Genomic DNA, 25,740 nt, shown 5'->3' on the forward strand with positions numbered 1-25,740 from the left:
ACACACACACGGACACATGGACACGGACACACAGGGACACGGACACACAGACACACGGACACACAGACGGGGACACACAGACACACACGGACACACGGACACATGGACACGGACACAGAGACACACGGACACACAGACGGGGACACACACACACACACGGACACATGGACACGGACACAGGGACACGGACACACAGACACACGGACACAGACGGGGACACACAGACACACACGGACACACGGACACATGGACACGGACACACGGACACAGAGACACACGGACACGGACAGACGGACAGACGGACACAGGGACACGGACAGACGGACACACGGACACAGACACACGGACACGGCGGGCTGTGCGTGCTCCGGGGTGCGGCTCGCCCCGGCGCGCAGCGCTGCAGCCTCGGGACTCCGCCCGCGCTCGGCCGGGAGGAGCGGAGGGGACGCGCCCCTCCTGTGGCCCCTGATTTCCCCTCGTCTCCCGTCCCCGGGCTTGTTCTCCCGCCGGGATTTCTCGCAGGGAGTGCAGGGTGTGCCCGGCGGTGCTGGGAGGGCTGGGGTGGGGCCGGAGCTCGGGGAGCTCATGTCACCCCTCTGCCACCCCCTGACCCGGCAGCCCAGCCGGGGGCTGCTGGCTCCCAGGATGTCGTTCCGGTGCTGCTGGGGGGCGAAGGAGGAGCCAGAGCCACGCGAGGCCCGCGCACAAATTAAATGGTGACAAAGCCCCCGTGCAGGGGACAGTCCTTGGGCTGAGCTCGTGGGACCTGGCGCACCCTGGCCTGTTCGGGGCCGGGGTGTCACAGGGTGCAGGGGCTCCGGTGGGTGCCGGGCACAGCTCGGGGATGGGTGTCACACACTGCCACTATCACTGTCACTGTCACTGTCACTGTCACTGTCACTGTCACTGTCTGTCACTGTCACCGTCCCCCCTCCTCAGGGACTGTCCCCAGGACACACTGGGATCCCCTGGCCGTGACGCCCCCTCTCACTTTCTGCCTCCGCTCCGGCTCTAGCTCTGCAGCGATGCTGGGGCGCAGCTCCCCCTCGCTTTGTCATCGCTCCGTTGCCGTGCCAACGCCGTGGCCCTGTCCCTGCTCAGACACTGTCACCGCTGGGCCTGGCACCGGCAGCACCGCCCGGCACACACAGGTAGGGCTGGGGGACACGGGGGAGCTGCCTGGGTGTCTGCCTCCAACCCCCCCAATACAGCACTCAGACTCCTCAGCTGTGAACTGGAGAGAATCCCTTCCCCTGCATGAACGTATTGTCCCCTCCGAGGGCGGAGACAGTCCCTGAGACCCCCCGGCGTTTTGGAGAGTCCCAGGCAGAGCCACTGGGAGGGGCTGGGCCGTGAGATGTGCATAGGGCATCCCCCCACCCAGGGCACGCAGATTAACCAGAGAAAACACTCTCCAAAAAGCAAGGAGTTGGATTTGCCCTGGGAAGGGGGAGCCAGGGATGTACTTGGGGGTGCAGGGGGGACGGAGGTTGGGAGGGGAGCAGGAGAGGGAAGCCTCCAGTTTTCCCAGCAATTAGTGGTGGCCAATGGGCAGCTCAGATCTCGCTCCCAGCGGGCATGCCCTGTGTCCTGCTGCCAGGCCCTGTGCCTGGGGGTGTTCGTTCCCTGTCCTCCATCCTCGGTGCTGTTGGGGGCTGTGCTTGCCCTGTGTGGGTGCCAGCAGGCCCAGATGTTTGCAGCTGGTGGGAGGGCAGGACTGGGTACATGGTTCCCCATCAGCAGCCCCCAGCTGTGCCAGCAGCCCCTCGGCATGGTGAGAGTCCGGGGGACGCTGTTGTGATGTGGGGGGAGCCAGTGCCTCTCGCTGTGCCCCCCAGCCTGGTCCCCCTGCCTGTCCCACAGAACACCCCATGGCCCCAGGCAGTGAGGCTGGACACAGGCAGCCTTTGCAGTGCAACTTAATGGGATAAACCAATTCCCTTAACCCATTTATCTGGCTGATCCAATAAAGGTGGCTGGGAATCAAGTGTGTGCGTGGTCTTAATGCATGCCCCGCTCCGTGCTCCGCCGGTCCTGGCAGCACCGTGAGTCCGTCTGCCGCAGCTGGCAGGGGGCTCCTCCCCAGAGGCAGCGCAGAGGGGGACGCTGGACCTGGGGACTAGGAGCTGCTGGCTCTAGGTGACAAGGAAGAGGAGAGGTGGCTGTGGCAGTGGTGGAGGAGGCTCTGATCCATTGAGGAATAACCCAGCACAAAACATAGTGCAGGTGAGTTGTGGGGTCCATGGGATGGGTCTCTGGTGTAGCTGTGGTTGGGTGTTTTGTCCCCCATGTGTTTGTCCCCCCACCAGCACAGATGTTCACTCAGCCCCACGTCCCCAAGGGCCATTGCTTTTATCATGGAGGGACCCCCCCTTGCTTGCCCCTGCACTGCCTTCCTCTCAGGGTTTGGGGGTTGTTGTGGGGGTCTGGGAGTGGGTGGGCTGGGGAGGGGGGGAAGGGGGGGGACATGGGATGGGCATGGAGTGGGAGAGATTGGGATCGAGGGGCAGCGTTGGAGGGATGGGGATGAAAAGGATGGAGGCAGGGGCAGAAGTACAAAGATGGAGAAGTGTGGATGGAGGGACGGCTGCTGGGGGAGGGCTGGGGCAGGGGGAATGGGGCAGGCAGGGCACAGGCAGAGGCAGGAGGCTTGGGAAAAAGGAGCAGGGTGGCAGGGGCGGGAAGGCTGGAAGAAGGACAGGAGCAGGCAGGGACAGGAGGATCGGACAGGAGCCCAGCAGCTCCAGGGCTGCCGGAGCTCGGGCAGGGCTGTGTCGCTGCCTGGAGCCACCTGCGGGTGCGGGTGACGTAGCGGGAGCAGGAAGCGGCAGGTGAGGGTGGGGCACAGGTGCCGGACGCTGCTCGGAGCAGGACCTGAACCCGGGCCGGCCAGCCGGGACCTGCGGTCGCTTGGGGCCCCTGCGGCTCCGCTGCCACCTCCTCCGTGTCCCCGCAGGCTGCCATGGACGGGGCCCCGCCGCCCCCCAGCCCCGCCGGGCTCTCCGCCTACGTGGCCGTGTCGCAGCTGCTGGGGCTGACGCTCCTGGCCACCACGGGGGCCTGGCTGGGCCGCTACCGGGGCGGCGTGGGCTGGCACAGCCCCCTGCAGTTCAACGCGCACCCGCTGTGCATGGTGCTGGCCATGGTGTTCCTGCAAGGCGACGGTGAGAGCGCGGGGGAACGAGCCCCGTCCCGGCCGCAGTCCCCAGAGCCTGGGGCCGTGCTCGGCCAGGGAATGGCGGGGACACAGTGCCGAGAAAAGGCACTGGGAAGGGGCACCGGCATCCCCGGGCGATGCTGGGGGACCCCCGTGGGTGCTCAGGTGCCTCTGTGTGCAGCTCTCCTGGTGTACCGCGTGTTCAGGCACGAGGCCAAGCGCTCCACCAAGGCACTGCACGCGCTGCTGCACGGGCTGGCACTGCTCATCGCCCTCGTGGGTGAGCGTGGGATGGGATGGGATGGGACGGGACGGGACGGGACGGGATGGGATGGATGGGATGGGATGGGATGGGATGGGATGGGATGGGATGGGATGGGATGGATGGGATGGGATGGGATGGGATGGGATGGGATGGGATGGGATGGGATGGGATGGGAGGGATGGGATGGGAGGGATGGGATGGGATGAGATGGGGTGGGGTGGGGTGGGATGGATGGGATGGGATGGGATGGGATGGGATGGGATGGGATGGGGTGGGATGGGATGGGATGGGATGGGATGGGATCGCTGGGATATGGGGATGGGATGGGATGGGATGGGATAGTGGGATGGGATGGGATGGGATGGGATGGGATGGGATGGGATGGGATGAGATGGGGTGGGGTGGGGTGGGGTGGGGTGGGGTGGGATTGGGATGGGATGGGATGGGATGGGATGGGATGGGGTGGGATGGGATGGGATGGGATGGGATGGGATGGGATGGGATGGGATGGGGTGGGGTGGGGTGGGGTGGGGTGGGGTGGGATGGATGGGATGGGATGGGATGGGATGGGATGGGATGGGATGGGATGGGGTGGGATGGGATGGGATGGGATGGGATGGGATGGGATGGGATGGGGTGGGGTGGGGTGGGGTGGGGTGGGGTGGGATGGATGGGATGGGATGGGATGGGGTGGGATGGGATGGGATGGGATGGGATGGGATGGGATGGGATGGGATGGGATGGGATGGGATGGGATGGGATGGGATAGTGGGATGGGATGGGGTGGGATGGGATGGGATGGGATGGGATGGGATGGATGGGATGGGATGGGATGGGATGGGATGGATGGGATGGGATGGATGGGATGGGGTGGGATGGGATGGGATGGGATGGGATGGGATGGGATGGGATGGGATGGGATGGGATGGGATGGGGTGGGGTGGGGTGGGGTGGGACGGGATGGATGGGATGGGATGGGATGGATGGGATGGGATGGATGGACGGGATGGATAGGATGGATGGGATGTAGCCCTGGTGGTGTTGGGCTCTTCTCCGCAGGCATCATCGCTGTCTTCGAGTCACACCGGGCTAAGGGCATCCCTGACATGTACAGCCTGCACTCCTGGTGTGGGATGGCCACCTTTGTGCTCTACCTCCTGCAGGTAAGGGCTGGGAAGGCCCCGGTCTGCCGGGAGGGAAGGGACTCTGCAGTGCCTGTGACATCCCCGTGTCCCCACAGTGGCTCCTGGGCTGCGGTTTCTTTCTGTTCCCTGGTGCCTCCTTCTCGCTGAGAGGGTGGTACAAGCCCCAGCACATCTTCTTTGGCATCACCCTCTTCATCCTCTCCATCACCTCCTGCTTGTTGGGCATTACTGAGATGCTTCTCTTCAAAATCAGGTGGGTGACTGAGCTGGGGTGAGGGGGTGGCCCCAGCAGAGGGATGCCCCATCCCTGCTCAAGCCCTTCTCTGTAGTTCTTAAATCTCCCCTTGAGGCCTTTATTTCTGCTGCTCCTGAGTCACTCACCAGATGATGTTTAACAAGGGATCCTGCAACAGCTTTCTTTGAGGATGTGCATAAAATGCCCAGTGCCACTTCCCTGCATCCAGGTGTTTGCAGAACTACTCAGGACACTCATGTCCCTGAGGCCTCTGCTCTTGCAGAGGACACAGTGATGACCCCAGCTGCACACTGGGGTCACCCAGCCCCAGCACTATGGTGACAGGGCTGTGGGGCACTCCAGGAGCCACTTCCCTCTAGCAGGGAGGGTACTGGGCTGCCTATAGCCCCAGTACAGGACTGTGCCACCAGTTTCACCTGCTGTCACCAAGTGTCTCTCCCAAAAGTGAGCAAAACACCAACACTCCTCTCGCTCTGATTTGGGGAAAGGGACCTTTCCCACAGTGTGTGCCTGAAGGATGAGGATGAGGAGAGGGTCCCAGCCAGGACAGGGAAGGCCACCCACCCCTTAGGGCTTGAGCATCCCTCTCCATCCCCACAGTGACTCCTACAGCCACTTTGTGCCTGAGGGCATCCTGGCCAACACCCTGGGGGTGCTGCTGGTGGCCTTCGGGCTGGTGGTGGGCTATGTGCTGACACGGGAGGAGTGGAAGCGCCCACCGCTGGCAGAGGAGCTGGCCCTGTCCATGGACTTCAAGACCTTGACAGAGGGAGAGAGCCCTGGTGGTGGGAGCCAGTGACATCAACAGCTCCTGGTCTGCAGCACGGGCTCCTTGTGATGTCTGACATGTTCCTGTGCACCTCATCCCTGGGGGTCTGCAGCTCTGCCTGGCCCAGGGTGACGGGACAGCCGGGGAAGGACACGCTCGGTGCAACGCTGGACTCACACTCGCTTGGCCTTAGTCCTCCAAAGCTCTGCCCTGCCCTGGGTGACCCCCAAGCCTGACCCAGCCCTGTGGGAATGGCAGTGCTGTGGGCAGGGCAGGGGCTGGCAGGGCCATGGACAGGGTCTCTAGGCTCCTCTTGCTCTGGGGACAGAGTGGGAGCAGAGATTTCTGCAGTGTGGGTGGCCAAAGCCCACAGGCTGTTCCCAGTGCTGAGGGCAGAGGGGATGTCCCTCTGGGATGTCCCACTCAGCCCCTCACCCTCCAGCATGGCCACACATGGGGGACTCTCCCTGAGTGTTCAGTGACCCTGTGCCTGTGCAGGTGCAGCAGCTTTGTGTCCAAAATGTTTTCTCCCCACGCATGATGTGTTTGTTCAGTGGATGCTCCCAAACTAATAAATGTTTGCAGCTAACCCTGTCCTCCTCCTGACTCTGCCCCCCATATCAGAGTTCTAGAGTACTCTCGAGTTCTCACATGCCAAGGGCAGCTGGGGAGGGGGGGTGGGTGTTAGGGGTGGGATTGTCCTTCCAGCACTGCATACCTCAGTGAGGCACCCCACGGGGACACCTCCAGTGTCTAGCCATGCTCTGGGTGTTATAATTATTATTATTATATGCCTTTTGCTGCTCTGCCTCTGTCGCCTCCTGCTCCCGGCTGTTCCAGGTCCCTGTCCCCACCCCCATGCAGTGACTGTGAGACCCAATCCTCACACCATCATTTCCAGACTGAGAAGCTTCAGAACACTCCTTCACTGACCCCAGTGTAGGAAAAACAGCAGCCCGGACACCATTTCCAAGTGTTAACCATTTATAAATAAGTACATTTTTTCATACATACAGTTTTCATTGTACAGATTACAATCTGTATACAGTGGGGAGGGGAATGCATTCTTTTGAACTTTTCACATCTATCTCACAGCTCACATGTACAGACAAGAAAACTCTGCTCAAGCAAATACAGCAAAGGAAAAAATATGTTTTCTTCTTTCCTTAGAGATGAGAGGCGAAGGCCTCTGCTGTTGGCAGGGGCTGCTCTTCCCACTGCACAATATCACAACTGTGTGGTGTTCAATATATCAGAGAGAACAGAACATGCATTGGATAATATACTGTACAGAGAGAAAGTCCTTTACATCAGAATTATAGAAAAGCTAAAGGAAAATTTAAGTGTCTTAAAGATCTTCCCAGCAAGTGTCTCAGAGGATGGCAACCAGGGAGTTGTACAAAGCACAAGGCGGGTGTAGTGGACATGTTTGTACCCAACTCAGATCCTCTCGATGTGAAGACAGAAAGGACATGGGACGCTGAATGCAACACTATGGCAAAGAAAAGGCTGGAGAGGGATGAGCCGGCAGCACTGGCAGAGTCCACACGAGTCTCTGGGTTGTCGGTGAAGCAACACAATGGACTTTATGTAGCACCCAGGGCTGCTCTGGCAGAGCAGTGCACAGCAAGGCAGACCTGTGGGGGACCCACCTCTGTGGGCACGAGGCTTTTCCATCCACCCATCCCTACCCTGACCTGCCTCCCCACCGCTGCCCCTGGGCAGCATCGCCCAAAGGGACCAAGTCTTTTGGCAAGGCAGCCCTCTGTTTTCACAACCACAGGATGTGATCCCGGCAGATGGGACCTGGCTGCTGACTCCCCAGTACGGTGGCAGCTGGAAAACGAGCAGGAGGAAGGACACGTGGTGGGCTGGGTGCTTGTGGCTTTCCCCGTGACTCGCTGTGACCTCTCGGGTCGCTCTGTCCCAGCTGTGGTGAGATCCAGTCAAGAGTTGGACACGAACGCATCTTGCTAAAGAATTGAGCCCTTAGTGGTTTGTATTAGAAAAAAGAGTTTGATTGAATGAAAATCCAGCAATTATTCACACAAAGCTGAAAAAAATGCAGAATCACTTTCAACCATTGTGCTTTGTGTCCAACACACCCCCAGCAGCCCGCGCAGTGCAGCCGGCAGGGGCTGAAGGCATTGATTTGCAGAGGTCCCAGCAGTACAGCAGCTCTCCCCTAAGCCCTTGAGTAACCACTGATAACCCCACAGAAGAGTTACCTCAGATTCCCAAGAGCACAAGCACAGCAGAAGCAGCGAGGAGCTGAGGCAGCTCACCCGGGGCCCCGCAGGAGGACGAGCAGGCACGTGGCTTGCTTGGCTCTCTAGGTAAGGCAGAGCTGGCACTTCGGTTTTAGCTAGACTTCTCCTGGGTAGCCCTGAAGACATAGCAACCTTTGTAAGGGAGACTGAATCACTCCCAGTTTCCCACCCACCCTGGTTCCAGCATGACTCTGGTGTTTGGCTCACATGTTCACACCTGCCACACTGTTTTCCTCACAGCCAGGTTAAAGAAAAATAACCAAAAAGCTCAGAGCTCGGACAGACCCAGCTGGGCACTGGTGCCACAGCAGACATGCAGAAGGACAGACACATGTCTCAGACTGTTGGAGCTGTCACAGTCCTCCCAAACAGTGACACAGAGAAGGCAGCTCAGGCTGTGCCTTCTTTGGAGATGGATCTTAAAGGATCTGTCATTGTAAAAAACTCCTTTTCCTAAGTACTTTGATGGCTACTCAAGACTATGTCCAGAGCCCTCTGATGCCACTCCCAGCCTGGTTGCAGAGACCCTGCAGAGCCCCCCATCACATGGGTGTCCCCTCCCCTGGGACCACAGCATCCTCCTGACCTGGGAGAAGAGCAAGAGCCAATGAAGCCACACTGAGGGATGGGGCAGACACCCACACCTGATGTTGGCTGAAGATTCCAGCTCTATAGTGGCACACCTGGGTCTCAGAGCAGCCCCAGGTAAAGATGAGAGACACCTGGTGGGAAGGTTGGCCAAAGAAAGGGGTCAGCTTCAGCATCACTTCTGGCATTGCCTTCCCCATGCACCCCAAGGATGAAAGCTGGAGTTTCAATGTCATCAAGAAACTGCTTTACTCAGTAAATCCTGCTTGCTTAAAGATGGGGCCTGTCTGTGGTACCACTGCAGCTGGGAGGGCATGAAGGCACCAGCTGGCAGCATTGTCCTGCATCTTAATTACTCAAAAAGTAATTAAACACATAGCACAGAGGTACAGGACAATGTCTGAAACTGAGTGTGATCCCACAGTGTGGCCTGGGCTTGTCACACCTAGATCTAAGAGTGGAGGATGAAGGGCCCTGACCTTGTGCTCCCCTAAGCACCATGGGGCCATGCCAGCACAACACAGAATGACCTCTGCTTCTCCTCATGTAAAGATCAAATGATGACTTTGAAGACATAGGGGACTGAGCAAGAATGAGCTTTTCCAGGAAGAAATGTGCTTCTTACCCACCCAGTGACCACAGCAGCCATCCTGCCTCGACTGTTCCTAGGAGAATTGCTGGGGAAGTGCTTTAAAACCACTGCAAATAATTTTATATTCAAAAATTACTCAATCTGTTGATGCTTATATACAGGAGTCAGTTCTTGTGCTATAAATGTTACGATTCATTGCTTCGTTTTGTTTCTTTTCTCTTTTTTCTGAAAAATACACTATGAGACATGAGCTGTTTTGCTATTTTTCTAATGAAGACACTACTCACGCTTAAATATCCAGTATTTATCATAGTAACAAATTCAAACAGTAAAGTGCACCCATTTACAGAGAGAACAGATGGAAAACCATTAGTGCAAGAATCCTGTGGAAAATGTAATACGTGGAGTTGTGAAAAAACCTGCATGCTGCAGTGTTTCAAGCCATCTTCAGCTTTGTGGTTGTGTTAAAAGCGTGAGCTGTTTTCTGTTTCCCTTAAAACATCCTCAGAAACGGAGCAGTTACACACAGGAGTGCTGTGGGGGATGCTCTGAAGGACAGGACTGGGAGCACGAGGCAGTGAGGAGCCACAGCCAAGCGTGGGCAGCTCTCCTGTCACTGCTCCTGGAGCACCCTGGGCGTGGCAGTGCAGGGGACAGGCAAAACTGAGCCACGTTTTCCTTTCAAAGAAGCAACTAAAGGTAGGAAGCCACTCACTCAGGCAGAAAGCTGGAGGATGGAGGCACTAAGCAAAGTGACTGCTGCTGCTCCAGAGCCAGGATACGTCTCCCAGCCATGGGCACGTGGAGGAGAAACCGGTTACTCCTGACAATACAGAGCACGTTATTTCAAAAGCGAGAGGAAGAAAGAAAATCATCACACCCCATCTGTAAGGAGAGAAACCAAGCTCAGAGCTGGGTGTCCCCACGGGGTACCTGCCCCATTGAAGGGGTCCCAGCCAGCCCCCATTTTACAGAGCCCTGGGATAAAGCAAAGAGCCAGCACTGGGCTGCACCTCAAGGAAGAAAACACCGACCTCAATCCAAATACCGGGTTTGACAAAGACCAAATGGCTCAAGAGAGCCCCAGAATTGCCACAACTCATAGAGGAACCCCCTTCAAAATGCTCTCCGTGTGTCTATGAGACACAAGTCTCCCCTGGCCCAAGGTGTGCATGTCCCAGCTTGCTCTGAGCAAATTAGGCAACGAAACAGCAATGAGATGTGCTGAACCACACAGAAGGAAAAAAAAAAGCCCCGTGGAAGCCAGGGTTTGCTTAAGGAGTTCCAGAGCCTGTCCTGAGCTGGTGTGAATGGGTGCAGCTGCAGTGATGTGGGGCTGGGATGTGCTCACTCACACCACGCAGGTTGGAGCCCACGATTTGGTTCAGCAAGTCTTGCAATCGCTTGGCTGTAGCCCTTTGGAGGTATCGCTCCCCTGCTCAGCACTGAGCCGCTCCCTAGAGTCGGTATGAGTGAGGTTTGGCATTGGGCAACAGGCACTAGTTTGCTTTAAAACAAGCTACGGCGTTATCACTCTCCCTCCCGTCATCCCACCCTTCCCCTCAGAAGAGAAAAGGCAGATTACAAACCCACCAGGAATAAAGGAATCCATAAAGGACGTTCTTCTGCCCACCTCAAAGGAAATTTTCAGCAAATAATTGAAAAATTATTGAAAATCCTATAAAAAGGATTTTGGAACTGGCCCTTGCTTTCCGTGTTGTCTTGATGTGACTTGCATTTGATTATAAAACCAAAAATAATAGAGAAAACCCAACCTGAACCAGAAAATGTCCTGAAATAGATAACATAAATAAATTATAAATAGGTGTCTCTTAACTACAGCTTCTCAAAAAGCAACACATGGTCTCTACCCAGACACAGAACACAGTGTCCCTTTCCAGGATTTCAGGATCTTAGAGGAGCACAGCCCTTGCTACAACCTCTGCTCCCTGGCAGAAATGAGCCAGAGGGAAGGGATGCTGCACGGCTGGGACTGCAGAAGGACCTTTCCTCTTTTGGAACCATCATGCCATGCTCTATATCCTCACTATAAAAAAATGTAAAAAGAATATTTAGAGTTGCAATTTTCCACTTTGAATACTGTAAGTCAGATTTTTGCTCTTCCTTGCAAGTGATAAATGCCCCTCAGATGAGGTCCCAACACTAAGTTGTCCCATGCAAACGCTGTGGGTGAGGCGCAGTCTGCCAACAGGGGAAGAAGTTACTGCAATCCAGGTCCATGCACAAGAGGTTCCTGGCCAATTCCTTTGGCTGACTAAAACACGTAACAAAGGGCTGACCTCAAACCCTCAATCCTTGTAAAACACCCCAGAGCAAAGAATCAGTGTGAGGGCAGCTGGTAGGTACTTGGACAGCAGCAAAGTGCTGTGTGATCCCCATCCCTTCTGGCCAATGACAAGTTAAATAAGGAAGGAAAGCGCTGTCAACCAGCGGAATCAGGATGGGCATTGAGGGTGCTGTGCATAGCTACTGGTGTTACATCACATCACCGAGGGTAATCTGCTCTTTGGGGCAAAGAGCCAAACAACCTGGCTGGCTCAGGGACCTGTGGATGCAGCCTTGGGAAAGGCTCCTGTGGAATTCCCTAGGAATTCCCATCAGAGTTGAGTAAGAGATAATTGAGACAAAAGGAACCAATTTAAATCCAAGGCGACTGTCTCTTGAAAAAGAGCTGGTTACCTCCTGCTGCGTAGGGGTATCTCTGGACCTCCCCACACCATGGACTAAGATATCCTGGTTGGAACTTTGCTGGAATTGGGCAAACGATACTGGCTCGGCTGATGTTGGCTTCACAGTCAGCTGGGGAACAAAAGGGCTGGAGCACGTGCACGGCTGTCTGACCACCACATAAAGTACCGGAGAAACTTGATCATGTAGCTATCAAAGAGAAATAAAAATAATAATAGTAATAATAATTATAATAGTATGCATGGAAATCAAGCTTGGAAGTGTGTGCTGAAAACATGAGGGTCTCACTCCAACAAGTGTCTTTTACACATTAGACTCCACAAATGGTCTCTTTGGTTTGATTGGGGACGTTTGGCCTTGCCTGGAGTCCCTGGAGAGCTGCCTGTACAGGTTATCCTGGTAGGCCTGTGCCACGGGCAGCGTCCTTGCCACCTTGACGTCGGGGTACGAGGAGGCTTGGGTGACTCTCTCCAGGAGGTCTCCCCGGGACCCATTGGCCAGCATCCCATGGGGGCTGTAATAGTCTTCCTCTAGCAAATGGCCATTCTGTGCATTGTTGGTTTTGTTATAAAAGGCAATGTTGCTGATTGAAGAGGGTGGGCTAAAGGATTCCGGCTGGGGCAGATTGCCAGGAGACGTAGGACTAATGACAGTGTCCACTGACGACACGGCCCAGGTCCGGTTCTGCTGATGCAGGTGGGGGTACTGCTGAGTCCGAGCGGTTTTGTCGATGATGCCCATGAAGGGCGTGGTGCGGGAGCGGGCCGGCTCGCTGGGGTAGCCCCCCTGCGTGGGCGAGACCGGAGACAGCTCATCGCACGATCGGTCATAGGCCGGCTTCAGGGGAATCTCCATCTGCTGGATGGAAGCAGAGGGGCGGAAGTTGGGAGTCAGGTTGGAGGTGGAGGAGATGCTATTGCTGGAAGGGGAGAAGCGGAGGCCAACGCTCTGAGAGTGGAGTAGAGGCCTTGGAGTCGGTGGGTGAGGCTTAATTTCACTGGGATTGACTGTGATGGGTCTTCTTATGAGATGAGACACATCCGGAGAGCCCAGCTGGTTGGCGGGGAGGGAAGAACGCTCCAGGTCAAGCTTCGAGTGGCACACCGGGTAGTAGGAGGCGGACTGGCTTCGCCCAATCTGAGGAGTCTGGCTGTATCTCATCCCCCCTCGGTACGCCGAGGATGGTCTCTGTGGAAGGTCTTCTTTGGCCAGCCCTCCGTGCTGGCAGATGGCTCCGGCGCTCAGACTCGCCTGCACGTGCTGCACGGGCCTGCTGTCACCCACGATGCCCCCGATGGAGCCCTGGTAGACCAGCCGGCTCTGGCTGACCCCCACGTCCCCCGATGATGGCTGGTACTTGCTGGCCATCGAGTGGGCAACCTGGCTGTATGCCCCTGTTGGGATGACAGTGCTGGAGTGCACGGCAGAGCTGGGCTGGTTGCTCCTCACGATCTGCGCCTTGGCTGGCTGCAGCCTCAGCCCCGGCTGCGGCACGGCCACGGGCAGCTGGGGCATCTGGAAGGACCTCTGCGTCATCTTGGACAGCGGGGACTTGGGCCTGCCGGGGAGCGGGGCGGCGGCGCCGGGCTCGGGCTGGTAGCGCACCGGGGAGCCCGACTGCGGCCTGTAGACGGCCATGCTGTCGGCGGGGGGGCTGGCGCGGTACTGGGGGCCCCTGCGCAGCGGCGACGGCGGGGGGCTCTGGTACTCCTTGCCCTGGCCCCCCACCGGAGGGGGGCTGAAGCGGTAAGTGGAGCCCTGGTGAGCGGGGGACGTGTGCGGAGGACTGGGTCTGTAGTGTGAGTTTTGGTGCGTCGGAGACAGGGCAGGAGATGTGGACTGGTACCCCTGCCTGGTTGGCGAACCCACAGAGCTGCTGGACCTGAAATCAAAGACCTGATGAGAGCCAAGAGGAGAGCCGGAAATATAGGCTGAGTCCCTGTGAGCTGGAGACGGGGGTGGGCTCTGGATGACAGGCAGCCCTTGGTTTGGCCTGGACTCTGTCTGCAAGCCAATGGAAACGTTTTCTACGTCCTGCTCAAGGTATTCCTCCTCAAAGATATCTTGAGCAGAATACAGCTCTTCATGCTGGGCTTCGGGCTCTGGCTCTGCCGGGAGTGGTGGTGGCTGCTGCTGCTGTTGCTGCTGCTGCTGCTGCTGCTGCTGCTGCACCTGCCTGCACTCCTCCTCCACCCGCATCAGCAGCCGCTGGATCTCACGGTTGTTAGGACACAGCTTGATGGCCTCGTTCAGGTCCTCCAGGGCTGTTGAAAACTGCCTGCTTGACAAAGGAACAGAAATGAGAGCTGAAAGTACTCTGGATTTGGATGGAGCTGTTCTCAGAGATTCCAGGGGAATAAAATGGCTTGTGCATGTTACTGAAGGAGAGATCTGTGATTGTTACTGCCTGCTGCCTCATGGACCTCCCTTGGATTTATGTTATTCAAACAGAGGGAAAATTCTGGAGAAGGGAACACAATCCTGAGATGGCACAACCCAGACTAGCAAACACATCTGCCCCTGCAGCTTACGTTAGGGGCTAATTAATGACTCCCCCCAGCATCATCGTGAGGTTCACCTCTGTTTTAGTGAAGGGGACATCGACACATTGATCACTGCAAGCCCAGCTCACCACTGCTGTAAACAAGCTCTGACAGAGCTACAACCACTTACACCAGCGAAAATTTAACTTCTGCCTGTTGCCAAGACCACACAGCGTCAGGCCTGGCTCCAGAGCTCAGGGGCTCCCACAGGTCAGCGCTCTGGGCAAGGCTCGTCTCTCCAGTTCTGCTGTGGATTTGGCTAACTTCTTTGGAGTGAAGCAACCGAGCAATGTGCCAGAGGCTGTGAGCCCAGGGAAGCCTTTGGGAGAGAAAGGCCAGCCTAGGAGGTGTAACAGGGAGGTGCAGCTTTGGGAAGGGGGCTGTCATTTACAGGCACACTGTTCACTCAGGAGCAAAACTACATGTTTGAACATGACTCTGATTGGGAAAACCCACCCAGATGGGGAAAAAGCTCTCCATCTGTGATCCCTCCAGCTTAATCTTTTGTACAAGCCATGGAGGATCAGGTGGAATAAGGACTGGCCTCCTCTTCTACCAGCTGTGTGACCCCAGGGGTGCTGCTGGGCACAGACAGGGACAGGGAGAAGCAAAGCCAAAGGGTGACAGTTTCTGCAGGAGACACGTGGGGAGAAAGGGACACTGGTATGTGGGAGGCTGATATCATCTGGAGGGGAACATGGTCCTAAGGTTTCTCCTAATGTTTTGGGAACAGTGGAGAGGAAGCCATTAAAGGCAAGGCATGAGGTGTGTGCACAGCTCAGCTTGCAGGGCTCCTCTTCACTCCCACATCAGGAGCTGGTGGACCTGCACCAGCTGCACCAGGGGCCCAGTTCCACACTTGCCTCCAGCGTGGAATGTCACACAGTGGTGGTGTCTGCTGAGCTGGGATGTTTGCACAGAGGGGCCCACATACCTGCACTGCCACGTGAGACATTCTGGCTGCCAGTTAAACAGAGATGCAGTGGCAGGGTGCCCAGTCATTGAAAACAGGACTCCCAAGCAGCCCTGCTGCTCATTAAGAATGGCAAATGGATCTAATCTCACATTATTTAGCCTTCAGGGAGGTAGGTGAACAAGGGAGATCCCTGTGCTGCAGCTCTCCAGGAGCTGGTTGCAGTGCCCTGGGCTCAAGTTCTGGCTGGAGGCTCCCTGGCCAGCTGGTCAGCAGAAAGGGCTGCAGGACAGAGATGCAGGGATTTTAAGGCAAGAGGGGACCACTGTGATGAATGAATCTTCCCTCTTGCACAACACAGGCCATGAGTGACATTCTGCTTTGAGTCCAAGTTACGGTCAAACTAAAGTGTACTTTGAAAAAGAACACCCCACTTTGGTACACAGGTCTCCAGAGCTGTGAGGAGTCCAGACAAAATTCCACTAAGACAAACGTCTCAAAACAGTCGGACCCAGAGATCACTTTGGAGTTCAAGAAGTTTGTGACCTCACTAGTGAACGTTCCTTGGCCCATGGGGGCAGTGCCTGGCTTTGCAGGGTGGCTGCCCACACCTGGTGTGCCAGGCTCGCTGAGATGGGCCCCTCTCACCCTCCTCTCTTCCCCCCTCACCTGCTGCTGCGTTTGGCCCTGGCTCTTGCATAGTAAGCTTCGTAAGATTTCGGTTTCAGCTCCAGTGCTTTAGTGGCAAATTCCTCCGCCATTCCAAAATCCTGTCATTTGAATAGGTGTGCAGGTAAGTAACTGAATAAATTTAGAAATAAAAATACATACAACTTGGGAAGAAAAACAAACTTAGTATGAACTTTTTTTTTATATTGCATGGGAAAACTTGATGATATTGGAATATTTCACATAGATTCAACATCATTTACAGACAGCAAGCTATGATGGCATTATCAATCCCATTGCTCCTCACTTCTCCACGATGACTCATCTGGGAGGACAGTTTGGGAGCAGGGACAGGGTGACAGTGTGGGATGAGATTGCTCTGGGTTCTTTCCAGGGGCAGTGCCATGAGAGCCAATTATCAGCTCTGCTTCAGGCCTGTCACCATCCTTCCTTGCTGGTTCTGAACACTTCCTGTCCTGCTAAGCTCAGCACTTATGAGGGAGAACTCCTCCTCATGGGGAGGATTCCATTTCACAGCCCAGCACTGCTCTGTATTGCTGCACTGGGCTATGACCTGAGAGCTCTGGGAGAAAGGACTGAATAGTGCTGCTCCTGATTTGTTCAAAAACTTGTCAAGCCAACTCTTGCTATGGGCATGCCCTGCCTGGGGATCCTTACACTTCTGTTTGTACCTGCACTGGCAGTTACTGAGGAGTTACAAACTGAATTGGGAATGCAGTCATGAGACAGATACCTTTATGGTCTCATCTGTAGGTGCAAAATCTGCAGGAGCAATTACAACCCTCTGAAATTTTCTATCACAAAATCTGGAATTCCCCAGTTAATGATAAACCAAAAATCTTGTCCTCAAAGCACAGGACAAGAGCTGGAGCTGATAAACTGTGAATTGGCTGATTTAGAGAGAAAGTTCACAATTTTTCTCCAAACTGTGTTTGTTCACCAGCAATAAGATTTTATTGCCCTTGTTTTCCATCTTTCTTCCTAGAAAAAGAAATGAAGGTGTCTCAAAAGCCCCTTCCCCTCCAGTGTAACGTTTGCTGGCTCATGACCTCAGCAATGTTGCTTTTTGAGTTTATGGGGCCTTTAATTTGTGGAAATGAAAGCCCCTCCACTGCAAGCCAGGGAAGGCTGGCAGAACGGGCATCTGTATGAGCTGGTTACTGGATGATGCCAGATTGCAGTGGGGAGAGTGACAGGGATCTGGAAGTCCAGGGACGAGGAGGAGTCGTGTGGAGGTGTTTCTGGATGAGTCACTGCCCTGCGGAAGTGCTAACCCCCTAAGCAGATGCTCCTTCATTTGAAGTTAATTAGTATTCAAAGGAGCACATCTCCTGGCTCCTCCTCACTGCTGCCCCAGAAATCTGGAAAATGCCTCCACCCCCATGTGACGATATGAACATCATCATCAAAAGGGAGTAATAAAAAGTTCAAAGAGCTATAAACACAGCAATGAATTTTTAATCATCTGAAATGCATGCTAAATCACTACTGCTCTGGAATTAAGAAATGTCAGTGCTCTGTGAAGGACAAGCAGGTTACAGAGAGGAGAGATCTGAAGGCCAAAGCACGCCTGGGGGCACGTGTCTCTGCAGAGACACAAAGCTGCCAGGCTGTGCCAAGGCCATGAACAGAGAGGACACTTACGTTCATTTTCCTTCGACACCGGGAGAGGTTGAGGAGCAGTGACACCTTCAGCTCACGGAAGGTTTTCAAGTCTTCTCCAAACCCTTCTCTGGGGAATTTTTTCAGAGCATACTGGTAGCGCTGGGCAGCCTCCTTCACTTTACCTTTCTATTAGAAGGAAAACATGTCAAAAATCATCCTTGGGCTGAGTTTACTTCCCTGTAGAGAATTCACTCACCAGCCCCACCAATGTCTTAGGTGGCTAAGGAAGCACAACTTCACTACTTAGCTCTTTCCTAAAAAGGAAGGGCAGAACATTTGATCAAGGGAACATCTGAGCTGGAAAGGCAGATGCCTTGTGCAAGTTGAGATCTCCCACTTCATACAGAGTTGCCACACTATGCAGGAAGCGTGGAGAAATGGTGTTAACTTGATACAACTCCATCTGGTTCTTGGCTGGATGGTCTTTTGAGCTGGGTGATCAGTTACCCATTCCTGGAAAAACCCTCCACCCAAAGCTTAATACACATCCAGGAGGGGAAGGAAATGAATTGTGGGACTTTGGGTGGAGCTCTGGGGCTCTGAGAAGCCTCTGCAATAGCAAAAATAAATGTTACATCATTTCTGTGTCTCTGAACCTGGACAAACAGGGTGAGATTCACCTCCCTGGACTAGAGATGTTTAAAACTCTGCATCTAAGTCTCTTAACTGGGTTCCATTTATAATTATTGGTATGCAACAGTCACCTTCAAAGGTGACTCATCTCTGCTATTTTGGGCAGCTAATTTTGGGATGGGACAATGTGCACCCTGAAGGGGGACAGCCGGCAGGCAGGGTGAGAGAAAGAGGGCAGGATGGGATCTAGGACACACACAGTCCTTATGACCCAGACATAAATCCTGCAGCTACAAATAATGAGTTTTAAAAACCTGTAGACTCAGGTTTCTCAGCTGTGTCATGTATCTCTGGCAGCTAACTTCTACTACAATGCCAGCTTTGCACATTTTCTGCTTCACCCTTAGAGCCTCACAGTCAATCATTGTTGTACTTGCACAATTCCTATGTGTGTGCAAATCCACAGGTTTTAAAGATTGACTTAAAACAAACACAGGGCAATAAAAGACTCCCTAACTGTAACAGTGGAATGCAGCTCCCATGGGCTTCAGGACATGACAAAACCAGCTGTGTCCTGACAATCTGTTTTCATTGCAAGAAGCTTATTCCAGGAGTTTTTCTGGGGTATTCTGTCCCATTGCCTTGATTCCCAACCGTGAGCCCACTAGGTAGTGACAAGGCTGCCAGACCTGATGCAATGGCAGCAGCACTCCCAACAAACCTGTAGGTCCTGCTGTTTTCAAAGAGGAAATGAAGTGCTGGCTCAAATCCAGAGCAACTTGGCTTTGCTTCAACTTTGTTACAGATTTAGGCAACCAATCCCCTCTTCTCCAACCCCTCTAACCAAAACCAAATGGTTTGGAGCACAGGGAATGCTGTGAGCAGTAGCTTTTACTTGCCATGGGTGAAGGCAGCAGCATCAGAATCACAGAATCATTTAGGCTGGTGAGAACCAACCATTGACCTAACACAGCCAAAAACCTCACACCAAGGGATGCTGCAAGTTGCATCTGTTCCATGTTCCAAACCCACCCTACTCACCTTATAAAACATGTCTCCCTCCTCCATCAGCTTGCTCAACAGGATGATCATGATGTCTGGTTTGGAGGTTGCCATTGCCCAAGTTGCTGGACCTGTAGTGTACAGGATGCATGATGGGTAAAGAACTCATACAATGCAAGGGTGGTAGGAAGCTGGGTGGAAAAAAATACCCTGGGGTGGGAATTTCTGCTGGAGAGAACAACTTGGCATGGTCAAAGGGCAGAGTGCTCCAAAGGATTGAGCTGACAATTCCTCTGACACCTAAATTAATGCCATCCCCACTGCAATGGTTTTCCTTTGCAATCATTAAGGCTAATCCCAATGGTCTGGGAAAGGACAGAGCTGTTTCCACAAGAGGGCAGTGCTGAATGTGGAACAGGCTGGCATGGTGGAAACACACTGTATTTAAAGGAAAAATCAGAGTACTTACATAAAAGCCACTGATTTCTAAACTCAGATCTATGCAAGTGTACTAGGGCATCTGTACTTTGCTAGCTGGTTGTGGTTAAGTTGATTGTGATTTCCAGCTTCACAAGATGTGAAAGACTAGAGTAGAAAATCCATTAAGGCAGAAAAATGACACGGGAAAGGTTGTATCTAAGTGCTGCTGGTGCCGAAGGCGTCATTGGGCTGGGGATGCTGGTTCTGCACAGGGGCCACCCTGCAGAGCCAGCTTGTGTCTCAAGGACTAATACTGGGAGGGAAGGACTGGCAAAAATTTGAGGACAGCTCATTAGTGTGGGTGAAGAATAAGTCAAACTATTCTATAAGTAGATTCAGTACGTTTTGGGGGAAGGAGGTTAGTTTTTGAGTTCAAGTTATTCTCTGCAACAGTCATTAAAAATTATTTGAAGGTGAGGTAAATTAAAAGATTAGAGGTGTTGGGGATGCATGCAGACTAAATCAAACAGGAGAAAGCAAGGCTGACAAAGCTATCAGATCGAAGCTGATGCTGACAGCAATGAGATATACCTCGTGGGCGACTCGGTAACGTCTGACAACCTTCAAAGAAAGGAGAAAACAAGAAGTTGTAGGAGAGAGGGGGAAAAAAATGGATGAAGGTGAAAAAAAAAAAGAAAGGAAAAAAAGCAGCTGTGAGAGGCAGGCAGCGAGGAAGCCAATGCACCAGCAAAATCCCCTTTCACAGGAAAACGTAAGGTGAGCAGCTGTGGGGCGCAGGGCAGGGACACTGAGTCTGGAAGCACACACAGAGCAAGTGAACGCAGCAGCTCACAGCAAGGCACGGGCAGAGTACACTTGGCCACTCAGACTGGTAAAGATAGAAAAAGCATTACCAGAGGAAAGACCTTGCCAAAGAAACAGTTGTTTATTGATTAACTTTTGCTAAGTAATGCGACAGGAAAAAAAATAAACTCCCCATTTTACTAAAGAGAACCAAGTAGTTCTGACTCGCCATCTGCTTTCGGAGTGCGAAACAGCGGCTGGGGCTGAGGCTGCCTCTGGGTCATACTTGTATTTTTTAGGATGCCAGCCTAAAGGACTGCTTGAGTCCTGCCCAAGCAGTGGCAGGAGAGCTGAAGGCAGTGACCCCTGCTCCTACCTATCTTTGCTCCTTTCTTCAGGAGGGTGACGACAACCGAGGTGTTGCGGCAGCCCACTGCTCTGTCCAGGGGCCGCATCCCACTGTAGTCAACGTGCTCGATCATGGCCCCATGGTCCACCAGGAACTGAACCTGCATGGTGAAGACCAACAGTCAGTTCTGGCCTGGGTGAGACCCCCACACACTGCTGGGGGTGCAGCATTAGCACAAGCTTGTTCTATTCCAGTGTCTGGACTAAAAGCACCTCCATGGGCTCTGAGGGTACACTGTGGGCAGCAGCGGGGACAGAGGGGATTCTGTCCCTCTACTCCATTCTGGTCTCTGGTGAGACTGGAAGGCTGTATCCAGCTCTGGGGTCCCAAGCACAGGAAGGACATCCACCTGTTGGAGCAGGTCCAGAGAAGGCCATGGAGATGCTCCAAAGGCTAGAGCACTTCTGCTTAGGAGGCTGGGAGAATTGGGATTGTTCAGCCTGGAAAAGGCAAGGCTCCAGGAATACCTTAGAACCCCTTCCAGTGGCTAAAGGGGCTTTAAAAAGGATGGAGAGGGAATTTGGACAGGTGCCCAGAATGACAAAACAAGGGGGAATGGCTTTAAATTGAAAATAAAGTAGGTTTTGACTGTATTAGGAAGAAATCCTTCCCTGCACTGGTGGAAAGGCCCTGGCCCAGGTGCCCCGAGAAACTGGGGCTGCCCCATCCCTTGAAGTGTTTAAGGTCAGGTTGGACAGGGCTTGGAGTATCCTGGGATAGTGGAAGGTGTCCCTGCCCATGGCATAGGGTGGAAGAAGATGGTCCCTAAGATCCCTTCCAACTCAAACCATTCTGGGATTCTCTGATCTGCTTCTGTGGAGGCACCTTCCCACACGGCAGGCCAGGGCTCCACGTGTTTATTGCTACATCAAGCTGAACTGTAGGACTGTATGGCTTTTACCCCAAGTGCCCCTTTCTCTGGGGCAGCACAGGTCACTCACCACCTCGGCATCGCCGTAGAACGCCGCCAGGTCCAGCGGCGTGCGGCCGTTCTTGTCCGCGTGGTCCGTGGCAGCGCCGCCCTGCACCAGGGAACGCACCACGGGCAGGTGGCCCTTCAGGCAGGCCCAGCTCAGGGCTGTCAGGCCCTCTTTGTCCATCAGAGAAATCGAGGCACCTGAAAGAACAAGCAGCAGCTCACTCCAGAGCTCTCTGCTGCTCAGCACTGTTTAACTTAAACCCTCTGCCCAGCAATGACAGCTTGTTTTCAGAGTGCTCTGTGCACAATTATTAATTCCTTTATTAATGTTTCTCCAACCACAGATCCCACCCCCTGTGACAACTTCAAAGACACTGATGGGAACTGTGGCAAAGGAGTCGATTCACACCAAGGTGCAAACTTTTCCATGCCCACCTCTGAGGGCTTTCCTGGCAAACATCTGAGCAGCACAGTAGATCTGATTTTCCTCATCTGAGACATCATCTTTTTAACTGCTTTCTTTTTTTTACTTAATCCAACCCCATTCCAGCCTGTGTGAGTCAGAGATGAAGACCATTTTGCTGTTTCAGCAGGTCACCATGGGGAATTAAGTCAATTCAGCTCAGTTCTCCTAAAAATGCACATATTTTCCCTTCCTCACTCCCCTCCCCCTTACCCAAAAGTACACAATTTCCAGCAGTATTCCTCCCTGAACTATATCCAACATAAATACAACGTTGTGGGACACACTGCTGCCAACTGTACGCCAAGGAGAGGGGGACTTGACGTTTTCTTGGATGAGGAAACGGTGCTGCCATAGCAAGGGTCAGTGCTGGCACATGGACACGATGTGAGAGCTGAACAGCAGCTCTCAGTGAACACTCCCCTTCACAGCACGCACACAACTCCTGTTGCCATGGCACAGCCGTGGCTCTGCCTCTGGAGCGTGTAGACATGAGCTGCAGCAGCTCTGCTCCTGCGGGGCGCTCCTGCCAGCAGCTGGGATGAATTACTGCTGCAGTGCTTTTCTCCTGGAGACAAACTCCAAATCCCCCAGCACCAGGTTCCCTGACTCCAGAATGTTCAGCAAATGTGGGAGCGATGTGAATTTCCTAAATGCTCCGTCCATCCCAGCTGTCACGTGCCTGCTCTCAAAGGCTGTGCAGCTGAGAGAAGACTAAGAGGTCTCCCTGCTGGCACAAGCTATGTGTGGAGGAGTACAGCATGGGAATGTTTGCTCCAGGTGTGCTCAGAAACTTCCAGCCAGTGCTCTCAGCACAGCACCGAGTGTCAGTGGACGAGGAGGCAAACAGCACCTGGGGCAATCAGGAATGCCAAGGTGGGACACGGGCTGCAAGGTACAGGCTCACAAATGATAATGTAGAATCACAGGTTGGAAATCATAGGTTGGAATCTAGGTTGGAAAAGACCTTTACAACACTGAATCCAGCACTACCAAGCCCTCCACTAACCACGTCTCCAAGTGCCACATCTTTAATTAAATCTCTCCAGGGATGGGGATCCACAACTGCCCTCAGCAACCTGTGCCAGAGCTGAACAACCCTTTCAGTGAAGAAATCTTCCCGCCCTTAAACCTCCCCTAGAGCAACTCGAGGCTGTTTCTTCTGGTCCCTTATTCCCTAGAAGCAGAGCCCAACCTCCACCCAGCTGCTCCCTCCTGCCAGGGAGTTATGCAGAGCCAGCAGGTCCCCCCTGAGCCTCCTTTTCTCCAGGCTGACGCCCTTTTCCAAGCTCCCTCAATCATTTATGGTGCTCCAGACCCTTCCCCAGCTGTTTTCCTCTTTGCACTCCAAAGGCATCCTTCATCCCTTAGGCCTCTCTGACCTATGTAACACTGAGGCAGTCAGACAAGAAACAGAGGGGATGTGGGATGCACCATGGCTGGTCCCCAGCACCTCCCAGCACGCGCTCCAACCTTGTGCAAGCAGGAACTCCACAGTGCCCAGGTGTCCCTCGGACGCTGCCATCATCAGCGGCGTCCGGCCCTGCTTGTCTGCCATGTTCACGTCGGCGCCGTGCGTGAGCAGGAGATCCACAATCTGCAACAGACATGGCAGCACACGGCTCACACCAGGAGCCACAGCTAAGGAGACACCAGAGCCAAGGAAGAGCAGAGCAGACCCCACATTCTGAAAACTCCCACCCCTCTGGGATTGCTGAATGGATGATTAAGTACTATAAAAAGGAAAGGAGATATAAAGACAGGAAAAACGTTCTTGTAAGTCATGAGCATGCCATTTGGTACTCAAATGGTGAGATAACCAGAGAAGCTGTGGCTGCCCCATCCCTGAAATTGTTCAAGGCCAGGCTGGATGGGGCCTGGAGAAACCTGTGACAGTGGAAGGTGTCCTTGCCCATGGCAGGGTGATGGAATTAGACTGTCTCTTAAGATCACTTCCAATCCAAACCATTCCACAGTTCTATGGTAAGACAGGACTTAGCGAAGCTGTCTGCAGCCAGCCAGAGCTGGGGGCGACAGAGGCATCGCAGACACTTCTTCTCGCTCTGAGCACTCCCCAGGAGGGAAGGGACGGCCTGAGCCAGCCCGGGGTGCGAGGAGCCCACTGACCTGCCAGTGGCCCTGTCTGACGGCGCTGAAGAGCGGCACGACGCCGCGGCGGTTGGGCTGTGCCACGGCGGCGCCCTGCTCCAGCAGCAGCCGGCACACCTCCAGCTTCCCGCGCCCCGCCGCCGCCGTCAGAGCTGCACGAGAGAGCACAGCGTCAGGGAAGGGCTCCAGTCACCGCGTGTCCTCCAGATGCCAACGGGCCTTTCTGCTGGACGCCAACCTGACGGGGCCTGAGATGCCAAACTCATCTCAAGGCAGGCAAAACGAAGAAAGAAAATGGGCTGGATTGGTACAGTCTGAGCTCTTGTCATTTTAGTTACCTCAAAGGTCAACTCTTCTATGCAAAGTTTACATAATGCCATGGAATGGGCTGCTTGGGACAATCAGCTTTTATTGTTTTCTGCAAGTCGCAGTGAAATGGGACGAGAACCCCAGTAAATATAAAACAATCTACAGGTGCTCGTGACTGAGGTTCAAGGGGTGTCTGAGGTTCAAATGTGACTGAGGTTCAAGGTGTGACTGAGGTTCAGGTTCAGCTGCAAAGAAATGCAATCATGAATCCCTTACTGTTTTCCTTGCTGCCAAAGCATGGGCTGAGAATGTATCTGAGCAGGGGCACAATATCCAGAGAAAATGCAGGTCCTCAGGTGCCCGACGAGACCTTCTGCAAGCTGCCACTGCCTCATCCCACTACGACTACAAGGGAGCAAGCGAGGGATCAAGCAGGAGGCACTGACAGATCCTGCCAGCCACTACTGCCAATCACATTTGTGGCTTTCCTTTGTCCAAACCAGCACAGAGCAGCGTAATCCAGATGGAGGACTTTTATTTGCCATATCCCACTTAAGTCTGTAGATCTTTGAAACCAGGGAAACAACTGGAAAGCATAATAGGATGGATTTGTTCACCTGTTTTCCAAGAAGAAAACTATTTCTGAGCTTTGTTTCTGGCCAAGATAGATCCTATCAGCCAGGGTCCCAAAAATATCTCTCCTTTTCATATTCTCATGATATTACAGGTGGGGAAAAGCAACACCTGAGAGCTCTTTCCCTGACAAAATGTGCTCTGTTAACTCAGAAGTGTGGTTGCCTTAGAGAACACACATTCAATCTGAAAATAGTTCCAAGTTCAGGACCTGCCAGTGACTTGTATCAGGATTAATTTTAGACTTTCTGGTTCCTCCCTCTCCCTAACTTTCTGTGCACTTCAGCACTGGCTCCACATTCTGCTGCTTCTGGTAGGAGTTGGAGCAGAAGGTGGGAGTCTATTTCTGAAGGATGTAGCTTGTTTTTTCTTTGAAGTACATTTCTGTGGGTTGGCTGATTACAAGGTGTTGATGGGTTTCCAACTGCAACACTGTTAATGTTGGGGGACTTAATTAATTATCAATTCTCTTCCTTATTATGGCTGAATTTTCTTCTCTTGGGGTTGAAAGACACCAAGAGTTAAAAGAAAAATTTT

General features: G+C 53.7%; 2 protein-coding genes across 11 annotated transcripts in view; one reads left to right on the top strand and one right to left on the bottom strand.

Moving 5' to 3' along the window:
- The first annotated feature begins 1,053 nt into the window (after nucleotides 1–1,053).
- Nucleotides 1,054–6,181, top strand: LOC130264094 (transmembrane ascorbate-dependent reductase CYB561). Of its 4 annotated transcripts, none has more exons than XM_056512093.1 (7): nucleotides 1,054–1,151; nucleotides 2,042–2,226; nucleotides 2,957–3,164; nucleotides 3,339–3,437; nucleotides 4,482–4,585; nucleotides 4,663–4,820; nucleotides 5,424–6,181. In XM_056512093.1, exons 3-7 carry the CDS (start codon nucleotides 2,963–2,965, stop codon nucleotides 5,620–5,622), a joined length of 762 nt encoding a protein of 253 aa, XP_056368068.1. In that variant the 5' UTR covers nucleotides 1,054–1,151; nucleotides 2,042–2,226; nucleotides 2,957–2,962; the 3' UTR covers nucleotides 5,623–6,181. The 4 variants fall into 4 exon arrangements, with proteins under 4 accessions (XP_056368068.1, XP_056368070.1, XP_056368067.1 ...); XM_056512095.1 differs by having other exon boundaries at nucleotides 1,060–1,151; nucleotides 2,140–2,226; XM_056512092.1 differs by having other exon boundaries at nucleotides 1,071–1,151; nucleotides 1,973–2,226.
- Nucleotides 6,182–6,555: 374 nt separating this feature from the next.
- TANC2 (tetratricopeptide repeat, ankyrin repeat and coiled-coil containing 2) overlaps nucleotides 6,556–25,740 on the bottom strand; it is a 160,174-nt gene continuing 140,989 nt past the window's right edge. For 6 of the 7 annotated variants that reach the window (XM_056512115.1, XM_056512113.1, XM_056512112.1 and 3 more), the window contains 8 exons: nucleotides 24,280–24,413; nucleotides 23,626–23,749; nucleotides 21,712–21,887; nucleotides 20,738–20,870; nucleotides 19,177–19,268; nucleotides 17,542–17,688; nucleotides 15,877–15,977; nucleotides 6,556–14,029 (listed from right to left, as the gene is read on the bottom strand). In XM_056512115.1, coding sequence (XP_056368090.1) covers nucleotides 12,055–14,029; nucleotides 15,877–15,977; nucleotides 17,542–17,688; nucleotides 19,177–19,268; nucleotides 20,738–20,870; nucleotides 21,712–21,887; nucleotides 23,626–23,749; nucleotides 24,280–24,413 — 2,882 coding nt within the window. In that variant the 3' untranslated portion in view covers nucleotides 6,556–12,054. Of the gene's footprint in view, nucleotides 14,030–15,876; nucleotides 15,978–17,541; nucleotides 17,689–19,176; nucleotides 19,269–20,148; nucleotides 20,179–20,737; nucleotides 20,871–21,711; nucleotides 21,888–23,625; nucleotides 23,750–24,279; nucleotides 24,414–25,740 lie in introns of all 7 variants that reach the window. The other variant, XM_056512116.1, reaches the window with a different exon arrangement.

Source organism: Oenanthe melanoleuca, chromosome 27, assembly GCF_029582105.1.
Source record: "Oenanthe melanoleuca isolate GR-GAL-2019-014 chromosome 27, OMel1.0, whole genome shotgun sequence".
Classification (NCBI taxonomy): Eukaryota; Metazoa; Chordata; class Aves; order Passeriformes; family Muscicapidae; genus Oenanthe; species Oenanthe melanoleuca.

Excerpts from the sequence above, each read along its gene's own strand:
- LOC130264094 (XM_056512093.1), top strand. The coding sequence starts at position 2,963 with ATGGACGGGGCCCCGCCGCCCCCCAGCCCCGCCGGGCTCTCCGCCTAC. Across the intron at positions 3,165-3,338 it reads GGTGTTCCTGCAAGGCGACG|CTCTCCTGGTGTACCGCGTG; the intron begins GTGAGAGCGCGG and ends CTCTGTGTGCAG. Across the intron at positions 4,821-5,423 it reads ATGCTTCTCTTCAAAATCAG|TGACTCCTACAGCCACTTTG; the intron begins GTGGGTGACTGA and ends CCATCCCCACAG.